The sequence below is a fragment of the Malus sylvestris genome, chromosome 17, assembly GCF_916048215.2.
Source record: "Malus sylvestris chromosome 17, drMalSylv7.2, whole genome shotgun sequence".
Taxonomy (NCBI): Eukaryota; Viridiplantae; Streptophyta; class Magnoliopsida; order Rosales; family Rosaceae; genus Malus; species Malus sylvestris.
The window spans coordinates 12,920,205-12,934,561 of record NC_062276.1 but is presented as its reverse complement, the minus strand read 5'-3'; the positions used below and the strand labels follow the sequence as shown (position 1 = coordinate 12,934,561).

General features: G+C 39.9%; 1 protein-coding gene and 1 long non-coding RNA gene across 2 annotated transcripts; one reads left to right on the top strand and one right to left on the bottom strand.

The window, feature by feature from the left end:
• Window positions 1–189: 189 nt before the first annotated feature.
• Window positions 190–5,033, bottom strand: LOC126610743 (receptor-like protein kinase). The gene is made up of 2 exons (XM_050278861.1): window positions 849–5,033; window positions 190–762 (listed from the first exon to the last, which is right to left on the bottom strand). The coding sequence occupies exons 1-2, from the start codon at window positions 3,688–3,690 to the stop codon at window positions 413–415; spliced, it is 3,192 nt and encodes a 1,063-aa protein (XP_050134818.1). The 5' UTR covers window positions 3,691–5,033; the 3' UTR covers window positions 190–412.
• A 5,375-nt stretch (window positions 5,034–10,408) lies between these two features.
• Window positions 10,409–12,112, top strand: LOC126609939 (uncharacterized). The gene is made up of 3 exons (XR_007618327.1): window positions 10,409–11,098; window positions 11,130–11,249; window positions 11,280–12,112. It is a non-coding gene; the product is annotated as an uncharacterized LOC126609939 (long non-coding RNA).
• Window positions 12,113–14,357: the final 2,245 nt, after the last annotated feature.

Here is a 14,357-nt window from a genome sequence, read left to right as displayed (position 1 = left end):
GTCACAAGGCTAGGAATTCTTTTGAATGATTTGAGTTTGTAAAGTTGTTGATTGCAATTGTTTGCTCGGAATACAAAGTCTGTATGATTCTTTGACAAGGTCGGGTGGAGTCCCAGAATCTGAATTGAAGTCGTCGATACCCCGAATTCATGTGAATAATGTTTTGTTTGATGGAGCCATGGGCAGTCGTTCTCATGGAAGATCTGTTTCTTTGATCGAGTATACTTTCTTTTCACTGAGAAAAGATGACATTCCAATACAACACTATTATTGGACCAGAATGCCAGGCGGTAGCGAACCCTTTCCATATAAGTTGCTACAGATGCATCGCTAACTATCCACTAAGAGTACACCCAGTATAAAGCAGAGTAAATATACAGGCAACAATAATCGATCTGGGAAAGTTCAAGAGCTAGCCCTTTACGCTTCTCACTTTGGAATCTGCATCTAACAATTGCTTGATCACATCTCTCATTGTGGGTCTACTTTTCGGATCTTTCTCAGTACATCTGAAGGCCACCATAAGCACGTCAATAACTTGATCCATGATGTTTGAATCCAGAAGTTCCTCCTTAAGGCTTGAATCGACCATCTGATCTATTTGTTCCGTGCTGCTCCACACTGACCTAGCCCATTCTACAATGTCAGTTTGCTCCATAAATGATGGATCCAATGCCTTCTTTCTTGTTATCAGCTCAAGTAAAACAACCCCATAACTGTACACGTCAGATTCCACTCTCTTTGCTGTTCGAAATGCATTTTCTGCAACAGACCATGGAAAATACTTGGTTCATTGAGTGCATGAATGTACAAACATTTCTGAATCGAAAATAAACCAGAAGAATTACCTGGTGCAATATATCCAGTTGTACCCACAACTGCGATGGATGTTGCTGCAGAAGACTGATGATCCAAAAGTTTCGCAATACCAAAATCACCGATATGGGGCTCCATGTCAGAGTCCAAGAGGATGTTCATTGGTTTGATGTCTCGATGCACTATAGGGGGATCACAATCATAATGGAGATATTCCAACCCGTATGCAGTTCCAAGCGCTATCCTATAGCAGACATTCCACTTGAGAGTTGGCGGGGGTTTGATTTCATGTAGAACATCATGAAGGCTCCCATTTTGCATGTACCGATACAATATCAAACCGTGGTCTTTTCCCAACCAGAAGTCTTCCAATCTAACCAGATTCCGGTGCCTAATCAACCCAAGTGTTTGAATTTCTCTAATCATGCTCAAACGCCTTCCTTTGTGCCCTGCAAATTGAAGCTTCTTGATTGCATAATCTTTGTCTGGAGCCAAAGAGGCCTTATAGACTGTTCCATGGGCTCCTCTCCCAATGATATAGTGATCATTTAGGTTTTCTGTAGCCTCCAGTACCATGTTGAGCAAGGTAGACGGACCCTCCAGAGCAGAGATCTCAAAGTCGTGCTTGGTCTTTTTGTGGAAGAGGAACAGATAAATCAGCCCATAAAGCACAAAAACAACAAACATCGAAGATCCTAGAGCTATAAATGCAATTTGCACTTTACTAAGGCCTTTCTGGTTGCTTGGTGGACTGTTGCAAGATTTAAAACTGTTGTTTCCTGCGCACACTGAGCCACACGATTGAAGGTAATTGACACATATGTAGGGATTGCCCAAAAATGACACTGGGGATGAGCTCAACAGGTTCATCAACGTCTCTGGTACTGGACCTGTGAAGTTGTTGTCTGAAACATTAATCTCAGTTAGTGAACTCATATCGCCGAGAACTTTTAAAGTCCCTGTCAAATTGTTATGAGAAAGATCTAATCGTTGGAGCCTTATCAGCTTCCCTAGCTCTGGAGGAATCAGACCTGTCAATGTATTGTTGCTAAGATTTAATGCATAAAACATACTCTGCAATGTTCCAATTGATGATGGAATCACACCTCCGAACAGATTTCCACCAAGTTGTAGCTCTAAAAGCTTTTCGAACTCCGACAAGAAAGTTGGGATGCCGCCAGTAAAGTTGTTGTCGCTTAAAATCAGTGTTGATAAACCTGTCCAGCTTCTCAGACTTGACGGAATGGAGCCATTCAACAAATTGGACCGCACATCGAACTTATCCATTTTGGTACAATTCGATAGTTGAGGTGCCAGAGAACCAACCAAGCTGTTCTGGAAAAGAACCAAAGTACGAAGCTCTGCAAGCTTCCCCAGCTCCTGCGGTATAGGTCCAGTTAACTTGTTCGTGGACAAATTGATGGTTGTGAGGTTGCCACAGTTTTGCAAGCTTGATGGAATGGCCCCACTTATCTCATTGCTACTGATGTCCATATAATCGAAGTTTGGATTTTTTGCAAATTCCGGGAGAGCTCCAGTCAGGTTATTCTGTTCAAGCTTCAACCTCCAAAGTGTAGAGCAGTTTCCAACGCCAGAAGGTATGGAACCTTGAAGTCGATTGGAAGCCAAAGTCAACACCCTTAACCTCTTTCCATGGCAAAGATTTGGAGGGATTGTACCAGTGAAGTTATTATTCAGAAAATCTAACTGCACTAAACTGCTGTTAATCCCCAGACCTTGAGGTATAACTCCAGAAAACAGGTTGTTAAACAACGAAATATTCTGCAGTTGCTTCAGCTCAGTCATCTCTACAGGCAGCTCCCCGGTGAGGTTATTATTGTACACAAGGATTTGCTGAAGACTCTGAATCTTCCAAATGCTAACCGGGATTTCACCAGTTAGCCTGTTCTCAAACAATTCAAGATCCTGCAATTTCAGCGTCCCCAATTCACTAGGAATTTCTCCCTCTAGTTGGTTTGAATACAACTGTAGTCCGGTTAAGGACTTGCATTTACCAAGTTCGGGAGGTATTTTCCCAGACAAACGGTTGTCAGGAAGGAGCAGAAGTTCAAGCTTCTCTAGTTGGCCAAAGGAAGACGGGATAGTCCCCGTTAAGTTGCTATTCACAGCACCAAACATTGTTAAATTACTACAATTTCCCAGACTTGATGGAAGACCTCCACTAAACTGATTGCGTGACAAATCCAAGAAAATCAAATTATTGCAATCCCCAGAACCCAAATCAATCCTACCGTGGAGACGATTACCACTAACTTGAAGATACACTAGGTTCCTAAGATTGTTCAGACTCTTAGGCAGGACTCCACTCAAATGGTTGTCATCCAAATACAACTCCTCCAATTTACTCAAATTCCCAACATTTGAAGGGATGGAACCATTCAAACTATTCTTATACAGATATATATAAACCAAGCTGGAAATCGAAAACAAGGGTTCAGGGATTTCACCAGAAAATCCATTTTCTGACAAGTCCAAGTACTCAAGTAAACTACAGTTGGCCAACCCAACTGGGATTTTGCCAGAAATACTATTGGAACCCAAAGCAAGAGTCTGCAGATACCTAAAGCTGCCAACTTCAGGCCCCAATTGGCCAGAAATTCCAAACCCAGTGAGGTTTAAGGCAACCACATTGTGGGATTTATCACATTGGATTCCAACCCATTGGCATGGATTGGAATCAAAGGCATTCCAGGTGGAGGATATGGGGGATGAGATTACAGTCCAGTGCTTGAGGAGGGACAACAGCGCCACCCCATCAGAGCTCAAACTAGATACAATAGGTATGGGCACGGAGAAGCAGAATAACAAGAAGAAGAAGAAGAAGAAGAAGAAATTGAAGGGGTAAAGCTTCATACTTTGGTATATAATTAGTTGAAGAAAAAGAAAATTACTTGGTAAAGATTTGAGCTTTAGCTACTGCATGCAGATTCAGCTTTTCTTTGCATTTGAATGAGTTGGAAACTGAGTGGAAAATGTTGAGAGAGAGAGAGAGAGAGAATTGTGTTGGGATTTTGGTAAAGATTTGAACTTTGGTGGTGAGCTAGCTGCTTTAAGATCGCATTAGAAAACCCAGCAGTATGTAGATAAGTAGACTCAATTGGCCCTTTGAGAAATGAGTTGGAAACTGAGTAGAAAAATGCTAGAGAGAGAAACAGAGGAGAGAGAGGATTGTGTTGGATATTTGGTATGGGAGGCAGATTATCTACCCTCTCACTTCCTATGCTATGGGTTCACAGTTAAATTACGTCAATATTTTATATTACTATTTATTTTTGTTTTATTATCTTTATAAAAAAATATATAAAATATTTACATGACTTAACCGTGACTACGTAAAATAAGAAGGCACAAAAGGGCACAAGAAGTGGAAGAGAATCTGCCTCCGTTGGTATGTCGCTTGAGGTTTAAATAACAGAGTTGATGGTTTCCCCAAAAAAAATAAAAAAATAACAGAGTTGATATAACGCGGTCATCTGGTCGGATCCACGTGTTGGAGACTTTCTGTGGACTTTGAGTCATGTTTCATACTACAACAGAAGACAGAACCGAGAAAAGATAAAGACTCTTTCTTGTGTTTGTGTGTGTGTTATTTAACAACCAAAAAAGTTATAAAAAAAAATTCAAATTGTGTGTTTTTGTGTGTGAACAAAACATAAAGATATATACTTTAAAGTGGAAATTATGTGATGAAATCAGTGGGGGTTTTCACACACACCATACCTGCGAGGAAGAATGGCTTCCACTTTTTTACCACAACTTTTTAATATAATAAAAAGAAAGGAATTATTATTAACATTTCAAAAAATTTGTTCTACTTTCCTCATAAATTTATTTTTCTTTATAATTATAAATAATAGCAAATAACAATTACCTAAAAAGAATTACTTTAATATTACTTAGCACTCGATGTTAATCGTCCATTACCTACTATTGAAGAAAATTGCAAAATATACGAGTTTTTATTCTATTAAAAGTTGGTTGAAACTGAGGATTGACATTTTTTTTAATATTTTACCAACCATGTCTCAATCCCCCGTTCCTTATCGTTACAAGGCAGAGGAATAAACATTGACACGACATTCGCATGCCTTGGATGTAATAAAAAAGACTTGATTAGTTTAAAAAAAAAAACTTTATTAGTTTAAAAATACTTTACAAGGCAGAGGAATAAACATTGACACGACGTTCCCTGTGGTTACAAGCAAGGAAGAAAATATCTGTAATATCGGAAATATCGGTAGTCCAAAAACACGGAAATATCGATGGAAATATCGGGATAATATCGATATCGATAAAAATTACATGGAAACCACGGAAATTGTAAGAAAAACTTGAAAATTTTTATTGAAACTTTGCAGGATGTTTATTTAGTCAATTATCTATTAGTTTATCACAAAAAATTGGAAGGAAATGCATTGCATGATGGATTTAACTGATTTAAGTTGATTATATAGCGAGCTGGCAAACATTGTAAGTGTAGAAAATATGTAGTAATTAATGAAATAAGTTTAAACACACCATAATCATTTATATATAATGAATTAGTACAATATTTTGCACTTTATACATTGTATGGTAAGATACATGAGTGACTTAGTATCACATAGAGTGAACGTGGTGAGTAGTTCAAAAGTAGATACTTGAAAAGAAATTAATCAAATTTTAGTATGATGTAATTATTTGGACTTGATTTAAAATAGAAATTTATCATATATAATATATGTAACTGAAAAAAAAATAATCAAATTTTAATATGATGTAATTATTTGGACTTGATTTAAAATAGAAATTTATCATATAGAATATATGTAACTGAAAAAAAAATAATCAAATTTTAATATGATGTAATTATTTGGACTTGATTTAAAATAGAAATTTATCATATAGAATATATGTAACTGAAAAAAAATTAATCAAATTTTAATATGATATAATTATTTGGACTTGATTTCTCTTTATACATATATTCTTCTTCCTATTTTTTAGTATTTCAGTTTAGTAAGTGATTTTAAATTTCGGAGACGAAATTCTTTTAAGAGGGGTAGATTGTTACACCCACCCCAATTTAAATTGTATTTTCACTAAGTTTGAGTTTATCTTGCTTTTAAAATTATTTTTAGATCTTAATAGGTGTGCCCAGGGGGCCCACCTTGATTTTGTGTCCCCGTCTCTCTTTTCTCTCAGATCTCTCTTTTCCCTCACTCTTTCATCTCTACCGTGCTCTCTCTCTGCAATCTCTGCACTCTCTCCTTCTCCCCGTGAACCAACCCACACGCCACACCCTCACTTCCACACCACTTCAACGGCGACACCTCCTCATCGCTCTCTGCACTCTCTGCACTCTCTCCTTCTCCCCGTGAACAACCCTCATTCTCCCTCTTCGCCCTCTCTGCACTCTCTGCACTCTCTGCATCTCTGCACTCTCTCCTTCTCCCCGTGAACAACCCACACCCTCACTTCCACACCACATCAACGGCGACACCACCTCATCGCCATCTCCGTCTCTACGTCTCTGTCTCTGCCTCAGTCTCTCCGTCTCCGTCTCTGCCTCGGTCTCTCCGTCTCCGTCTCTCCCTCGGTCTCTCCGTCTCCATCTCTGCCTCGGTCTCTCCGTCTCCGTCTCTCCCTCGGTCTCTCTGTCTTCGTCTCTCCCTCGATCTGGATCCTTCTTCTTCGATCTGGTTTCTGGATCCTTCTTCTTCGATCTGGTTTCTGGATCCATCTTCTTCGATCTGGTTTCTGGATCCCTTTCTCACCTCCCGGCGGCGGCGACGACGACGAATATCGCGATATTTTAAAGATATTTTATTTTTACTAAAAAAAATATCGCCGGGTCAAAAAAACGATATTATCGGCGATATTTCGCCGATAATATCGATATTTAATTCCTTGGTTACAAGTTTGTGATTTGATAATTGGTTATGTCCTCGTTAAATAATAAAAAAGACTTTATTAGTTTTTAATTTATCGAAAGGCACTTAACAAATTTTTTTAATCATAAAGACAAAAGTCAACATTGAAATTGAAAATAATAAAAGATAAAATTATTATAAAAAAAACTCTTTTTATTATAATTCTTAAATTAATTGTCATTTATATACTTTAAAAATTTACACATAATAGAACAAAATACGATTACAGTGTATCATATACGTCTAATATTAATGTGTTGTGTTAATGCACAAAATCAGTGAGGACTTTGGTACAACAGAAAATGTTAAGTTTGTGACCTTCACTAGATTGCTCCGGTCACTAGTGTGAATAAGTATGTAAATGGGTAGGGACAGAGAAGCAAACACAAGATGTACGTGGTTCACCCAGATTGGCTACGTCTACGGAGTAGAGGAGTTCTCATTAATTGTGAAGGGTTTACACAAGTGCATAGGTTCAAGCTCTCCTTTAGTGAGTACTAGTGAATGATTTAGTACAAATGACATTCAGAAATATTGTGAGAGAATGATCTCTATTTATAGAAGAGAGTTTCTAGTTTCATTATGACATTGACACGTGTTGTGTTGTGATTGACTTCTGATGTTGACACGTGTAACGCTATGATTGGCTTCTGGTGTCGACACGTGTCGCGCTGTGATTGGCCTCCTGGTTGGAGGGAAACTCTTATAGGTCCTTGACGGTATAACGTTGACCGGTGCTCAGTAGTTTCGGGATTGGTCAAGTATGGTACAAACAATATTCTCCTAAGTTCTTGAGTGAGGGAAACTCCTCGGTTGAGGACTTGCAAGATCCAAGCCATTGAGTAATCACGAAACTTTTAAGTACCGAAGTGTGGTATCATTTTCACTTGCCTTATTTGTCTCATATGTAGATGTGGCATCTTCTCTGGAAATACTTTTCCTCCATCCAGGGGTGGTATTTTTAACTGATGAAGATGCACAAAGTAATGTATCAATTTCACTTGAAGCTTACTTGTAGTTTCGGGCTTGGTCAAGTGTGATACAAACCCTATAATAGGAGTCCCCCAAGTCGCCGAGTTAGGAGATTTGCCGAATGAGGTAATAGACAAGGTAAGAAATCAGACTTCCAAGCAAGCAACCTGGATCGGAGGCTCAACTTCGGCTTCCGGTTGATTGTTCTGTTTTTCCTTGTGTCGTAAACAGTAACAAGGATAAGGATAATCAAATGGAGAAGAGATGATATGAGATACTTTTGCTTTTGAAGAAGTAACTTTCCACATGCTTATTCTTGAACTGGGCCGGAGGGTTTTCTGGTTTCCTCCAGAGTATAAGGCCGACTCAAAAATTTGAGGGTCAAAACAAGTCCATCAAATCTAGAGTACGTTCAACCCTAATGATATGGGATACTTTTGCTATTGACAAAGTAGTGGATGTATCAACACATTTTCTATTACGCTTGTCTCCACATGCTTCCTTGTATCATTCTCATTTGCCCTATTTGTTCCTCAAGCAGATGTGGTATCTTTTCTGGAAGCATAAGATGTTGAAGATGAGTACTCGAGAGCAATGCCAGGTAAGTAATCAGGCAAGGGGTTCCAGGCAATCAGTTCCTGACTGGAAGCTTGATTCCAATTGCTGAGTGATTGCTCTCTTTCTCATTGTCTTGCAAGTAAGAACAAGGTCAAAGGAAAATAAAGAGAAAAAGCATGATATGGGATACTCTTCCTTTTAACCCTGATGATATGAGATACTCTTACTCTGGTGTGGCTTGTTTGCAGAGGTATTATCAGGAGGAAAAGAAGATGAGTATTTCGAAAGACTTTGCTGAGAGTGCCCTCTCGGATGTGAAGAAAAGTTGAGCATTTTTTTTTTGCAGGTCTGCCTGGCTGTGGAGGATGGAGGTCAACATATATAGGAGTCTCCCTAACAACAAGTAGTAGTGCTATTCCTTTACCCTTCTTGGCCATAGCAATGTAGTGAGACCTGCAAGCTTCACGTGTTTTAACTTTGTCAGAGTACTTTGAAAAAATGGTATGTGGTATCTGGAAAGCTAATGTTGCGTGTGGAGATTGCAGACAAGCTTTATCCAAGGAAATCTGGCTTTCGAAGTTCAAAGAGCAGTGCCTCTTCGATTTTCAAACAAGCAATCTTGTCAGGGATCTGGCTCTCGAGATTCAGAGAACGGTGCCTCTTCGATTTTTGAGAAAGCAATCATGTTGGGAGTCTGACTCTTGAGATTCGGAAAGCAGTGTCTTTTCGATTTTTGAGAAAGTAATCCTGTTGGGAGTCTGGCTTTCGAGATTTGGAGGGCGGTGCCTCTTCGATTTTTGAGCACGTAATCTTGTTGGGAGTCTGGCTCTCGAGATTCGGAGAGTGGTGCCTCTTCGATTTTTGAGAAAGCAATCCTGTTGGGAGTCTGACTCTTGAAATGCGGAGAGTAGTGTCTCTTCCATTTTTGAGGAAGTAATCATGTTGGGAGTTTGACTCTTGAGATTCGGAGGGCGGTGCCTCTTTGATTTTTGAGCACGTAATCCTGTTAGGAGTCTGGCTCTCGAGATTCGAAGAACGGTGCCTCTTTGATTTTTAAGTAAGCAATCTTGTTGGGAGTGTTTTCTCGAATGTGAGTAAAGTTTGGAGATTTTTGCCAGTCTGCCTTGCCACGGAGCACGGAGGTTGACACACATTGGGATTTTCTAGTTATAAAGCAGTGGTGTTGTTCCTTTACCATTGTGGGTAATAGTATGGTAGCTGGACCTTCAAAATTTATGTGTCTAACCTTTGTCAGAGATCTTTGGCAAAATTATATGTGGTACCTGAGGAGCTGATGTTGCGTGTGAAAAGTGGTGCCTCTTCGATTTTTGAACCAACGACCATGTTGCCCTTTCTTTTATAAGGGCACCAATTGTGTGCAAGAAATACACTCAAAGAGTTATTGCTTGTAGGAGTTTTCCCCTTATTTTAGAGATTTATTGCACCCCATTTCTCCTTCATCATTTCTGAAAATGTCTTGCCCATTCGACCGTCGTTTTGACTTGAACTTTGATGAATAGGCAGTCATGCCTTCTCAAGACAACATATAGCGCCCATCATTCTTATCCCTTACTGGTCCTTTTATCGTTGGGACTCTATGATGAAGAATGATATGATTGTTGCGGTGGTGGCCAGAAACCTTCTCACTCCCAAAGATAACAGACTACTTTCCAAACGGTATGACGAGTTGGCTGTTAAGGATTCTCTGGCTCTCAGTGTTCAGTGTGCAGGTTATATGTCTAATATGGCCCAACGCCTATTTGCTCGAACCTGCCAAGTTGAATCATTGGTGGCTGAAGTAATAAGTCTCAAACAAGAGATCAGGGGGCTTAAGCATGAGAATAAACAGTTGCACAGGCTCGCACATGACTATGCTACAAACATGAAAATGAAGCTCGACCAGTTGCAGGAATCTGATGGTCAGATTTTACTTGATCATTAGAGGTTTGTGGGTTTGTTCCAAAGGCATTTATTGCATTCGTCTTCTGGGGCTGTACCGCGTAATGAAGCTCCAAATGATCAACCTTCAGTGCCTCCTTCTTCTAGGGTTCTGCCTAGTACTGAGGCTCCAAATAATCACCATCTGATGCCTCCTCTTTCTGGGGCTCTGCCGACTGATGAGACTTCTCCTGAGCAACCTTTGTGAAGGCTCTCTCTTGTTTGTTTATTTTGATTCATGTATATGTACATATTTGTAACTTATCGGAGATATCAATAAACAAGCTTTGCTTCATTTCAACGTATTATGTTAAATACACCAAGGCATTCTTCACTAAGTTTTTTGAATTTTTCCTTTTGTTGAAGCTTTGTGAGTGAAGCATGTAGGTTGAGTTAGTGCTCCTTTAATTTCCCGAGTGAGGAAAACTTCTCGCTTGGAGACTTGAAAAATCCAAGTTACTGAGTGGTCGTGAGACTTCCGAGTATCAAGGTGCAGTAGCATATGGTAGGAGTTCCCCAAATCTCCGGTCGAGGGAGTTGACGAATGAGGCATTTCCTTTCTAAGTGGTAGTCCAAAACTCTTCATTTATATATATTTGTTATAAAAGTTGTTATGCCCAAAGAAGAGGAGGCCTAGACAATTTTTTTTTTCAAATTTTTGAATTTTTGAATTTTTGAATTTCCGAAATATATATATATATATATATATTAAGCTTTGTAGATGAATCTTTGGTGTTGAAGCTTTGTAGGTGAAGTTTTGAGGTTGAAGCTTTGTTAGGCACCATGAATTGATTTTGCTTCACACTATCTTGATCAAAATAGTGTGAAGCTTTTGTAGGTGAAACTTTTGTGTTAAAGCTTTGTAGGTGAAGCTTTTGTGGGTCAAAGCTTTTGTAGGTGAAACATTTGTAGGTGAAGCTTTTGTGGGTGAAGCTTTTGTGGGTCAAACTTTTATGGGTGAAGCTTTTGTGGGTGAAACTTTTGTAGGTTAAGCTTTTGTGGGTCAAGCTTTTGTAGGTGAAGTTTTTGTGGGTGAAACTTTTGTGGGTCAAGCTTTTGTAGGTGAAGCTTTTGTGGGTCAAGTTTTTGTAGGTGAAGCTTTTGCGGGTGAAGCTTTTGTGGGTAAAACTTTTGTGTTGAAGCTTTTGTAGGTGAAACTTTGGAGTTGAAGCTTTGTAGGTGAAACTTTGGAGTTGAAACTTTTGTTGGGTACCATGAATTGATTTTGCTTCACACTATCGTGATCAAGATAATGTGAGGCTTTTGAAAATTTGTAGTTGTCCTTCATTGATGAAGCTTTTGTTGGTGAAGCTTTTGTGTTGAAGCTTTTGTTGGGTACCATGAATTGATTTTGCTTCACACTATCTTGATCAAGATAGTGTGAAGCTTTTGAGAATTTGTAGTTGTCCTTCATTGATGAAGTTTTTGTGGTGAAGCTTTGTTGGATACCACGAATTGATTTTGCTTCACACTATCTTGATCAAGATAGTATGAAGCTTTTGAGAATTTGTAGTTGTCCTCCATTGATAAAGCTTTGTTGAATTTCCCATTTTTTTTTTGGGAAAACTAGAAATTTGAAAATGTGGGAGAGACAACATATACGAATTTTGGCTCCACACTGTCGAGCAAGAGATTGTGATGCAAGCCACACCTTGTAGTAGTCGAAGGTTTGGATGAACCATATAAATTGAATTTGCTTCGAACAGTCTTGAATTTGCTTCGAATGTTTGAAAATTGTAGTTGTCCTCCATTGATGAAGCTTTTGTTGGCACCATAAATTGGTTTTGCTTCACAGTCTTGATAAAGAGTGTGTGAAGTTTTTTAGAATTGTGGTTGCCTTTCATTGATGAAACTCTTGTTGGCACCATAAATTGGTTTTGCTTCACACTGTCTTGATCAAGAGTGTGAAGCTTTTGAGAATTGTGGTTGAACTCCTTTGATGAAGCTCTTATTGGCACCATAAATTGGTTTTGCTTCACACTGTTTTGATCAAGAGTGTGTGAAGTTTTTGAGAATTGTGGTTGCCCTCTATTGATGAAGCTCTTGTTGGCACCATAAATTGGTTTTGGCACCATAAATTGGTTTTGCTTCACACTGTCTTGATCAAGAGCGTGTGAAGCTTTTGAGAATTGTGGTTGCCCTCCATTGATGAAGCTCTTGTTGGCACCATAAATTGGTTTGCTTCACACTGTCTTAATCAAGAGTGTGAAGTTTTTGAGAATTGTGGTTGCCCTTCATTGATGAAGCATTTCTTATCACACTGTCTTAACAAGGATAACATTTGCTACCCACGTTGGATAATTGACTTCGCAGACGAAGCATATGCCTTTGAGTTTTTCAACTTCTGCATTCATTGCCTCGTACTGTTCAACGTCATAAGATCTTCGTTTCTGTTTCACTGGCTTGGTCTTGGGGTCAATACTTAAGCGATGACAGATGATATTGGGAAAGATGCTTGGCATGTCCTCATATGACCAGGCGAAGACCTCAATGTTCTCTTACAAAAAAGAGATCAATGCCAACCGAATGGGTGGTGACAAGGTGGTACTAATCTTCACCATGCGATCCGGATAATCTTTTAAGATAGAAACCTTCTCCAACTCTTCAGCGGGTTGTGCTTGCTGGGTGAAAGAGTTATCTCGAGGATCATCGGGTTGACTGTTGCCACCGTGATGATCCAAGTTGGCTTCGTTTAGGCTGATATTTATGACTTGGTTATGTATAGAAAAAAAGTTTCCTTGGGCACAGACAGGTGTTGTTGCTTGACCAAAGTGTTGTAACATGATCGTGCACTAAGTTGATCTTCTCTGATGTAACCATTGCCATAGAGGGTTGAAAATTTCATCAACATATGTGTGGATACCATGGCCTTGAGATCCTTGATGCATGTGCGTCCGAAGATGACATTGTATGCCGTTGGACAATCAACCACCAGGAAGTTAATGGTAATGGTAGCTGTGTAAGGGCATGTACCAATGGTGAAAGGTAAGTGTATGCTCCCCAAAGGTTGCACGATATCACCGAAGAAGCTTATCAGAGGGGAAATCGAGCGATCGAGCAAGTGTTCAGCTACATTAAGTGCCCTGAAAGCTTCAGCAAACATGATATTGACCGAAGCCCCCGTGTCTACCAAGATTCGTCGTACTTCAAAGTTGGCTACGTGAGCTTCCACGATTAGTGGGTCGTTGTGAGGGTAGATGATACCTCTTTCTTCCTTAGGGTAGAAACATATTAGATCCCAGTTAGGCTTTTGATACTTACCTCCCCTGATGTCTTCCACGTGAAACACTTAGTGGCCAGACCTTAAAGCTCGTTCACTATTTTTCATGGCCCTGTTGGAAGATTTAGATATGGGTGTGCCACCACTTATGGAATATATCACATTCACCTGGCGTTGGTTATGGTTACCCCTTGGAGGGTGAAGGAGGAATTGATCAATTTTTCCTTCATATGCCAAAGCTTCAATATGATCATGAAGGGGGATACATTTCTCGTCGTCATGGCCGTTATCCTCGTGGTAACAGCAAAACGTGCCCGTGTTCTTCGTGGGCTTGTAATCCGGGTGCCTCGACTTTGGCTTCGATATCAAGTGTGCTATGCTGGGGTAAATGACCACGCATGTGGCGTTCAAATGTGTGTATGCTTCATACCTCGGGGTAGGGGTCATCTTGACACATGCTCGACCCACTGTGTTGACTGCTTGGGGTCGGGGATTATCTGGCGAATAGTGTACAAGTCATCAGTTTAGAGCTTCGCTAGAGAGGGTGGAAGGGAAGAAAAGACATCGCTCTTCGTCGGTGTACATCTGATATGCCATGGTGGACTCAAAGAGGTTAAGGTGTTCAATTGGGCCCTCCCTTCCAGTATAGAGTTGTAAACCAAGCTTTTGTTTTGTCTTCGCTTGAAGGGTGTGTCGAGGATCCTTCTTGTGAGAGGGCCAGGCCTGGGTTAGTTCCAGTCAGGTATCTCGGCCTGACGTTCGGCCTTCAACTTGTTTACTTCCTCAAAGAGCTGTAGGACAAGGGGGTCCTGAGTGGAGTCATATACAACTAGAATTTTCTTTCGTAAGTCTCCATCGCCTCTTGGAAGTAGGAAAGTTTGAGTAAGGGCGTGTGGTTTTTTCTTGAGCAAGGGCAAGTC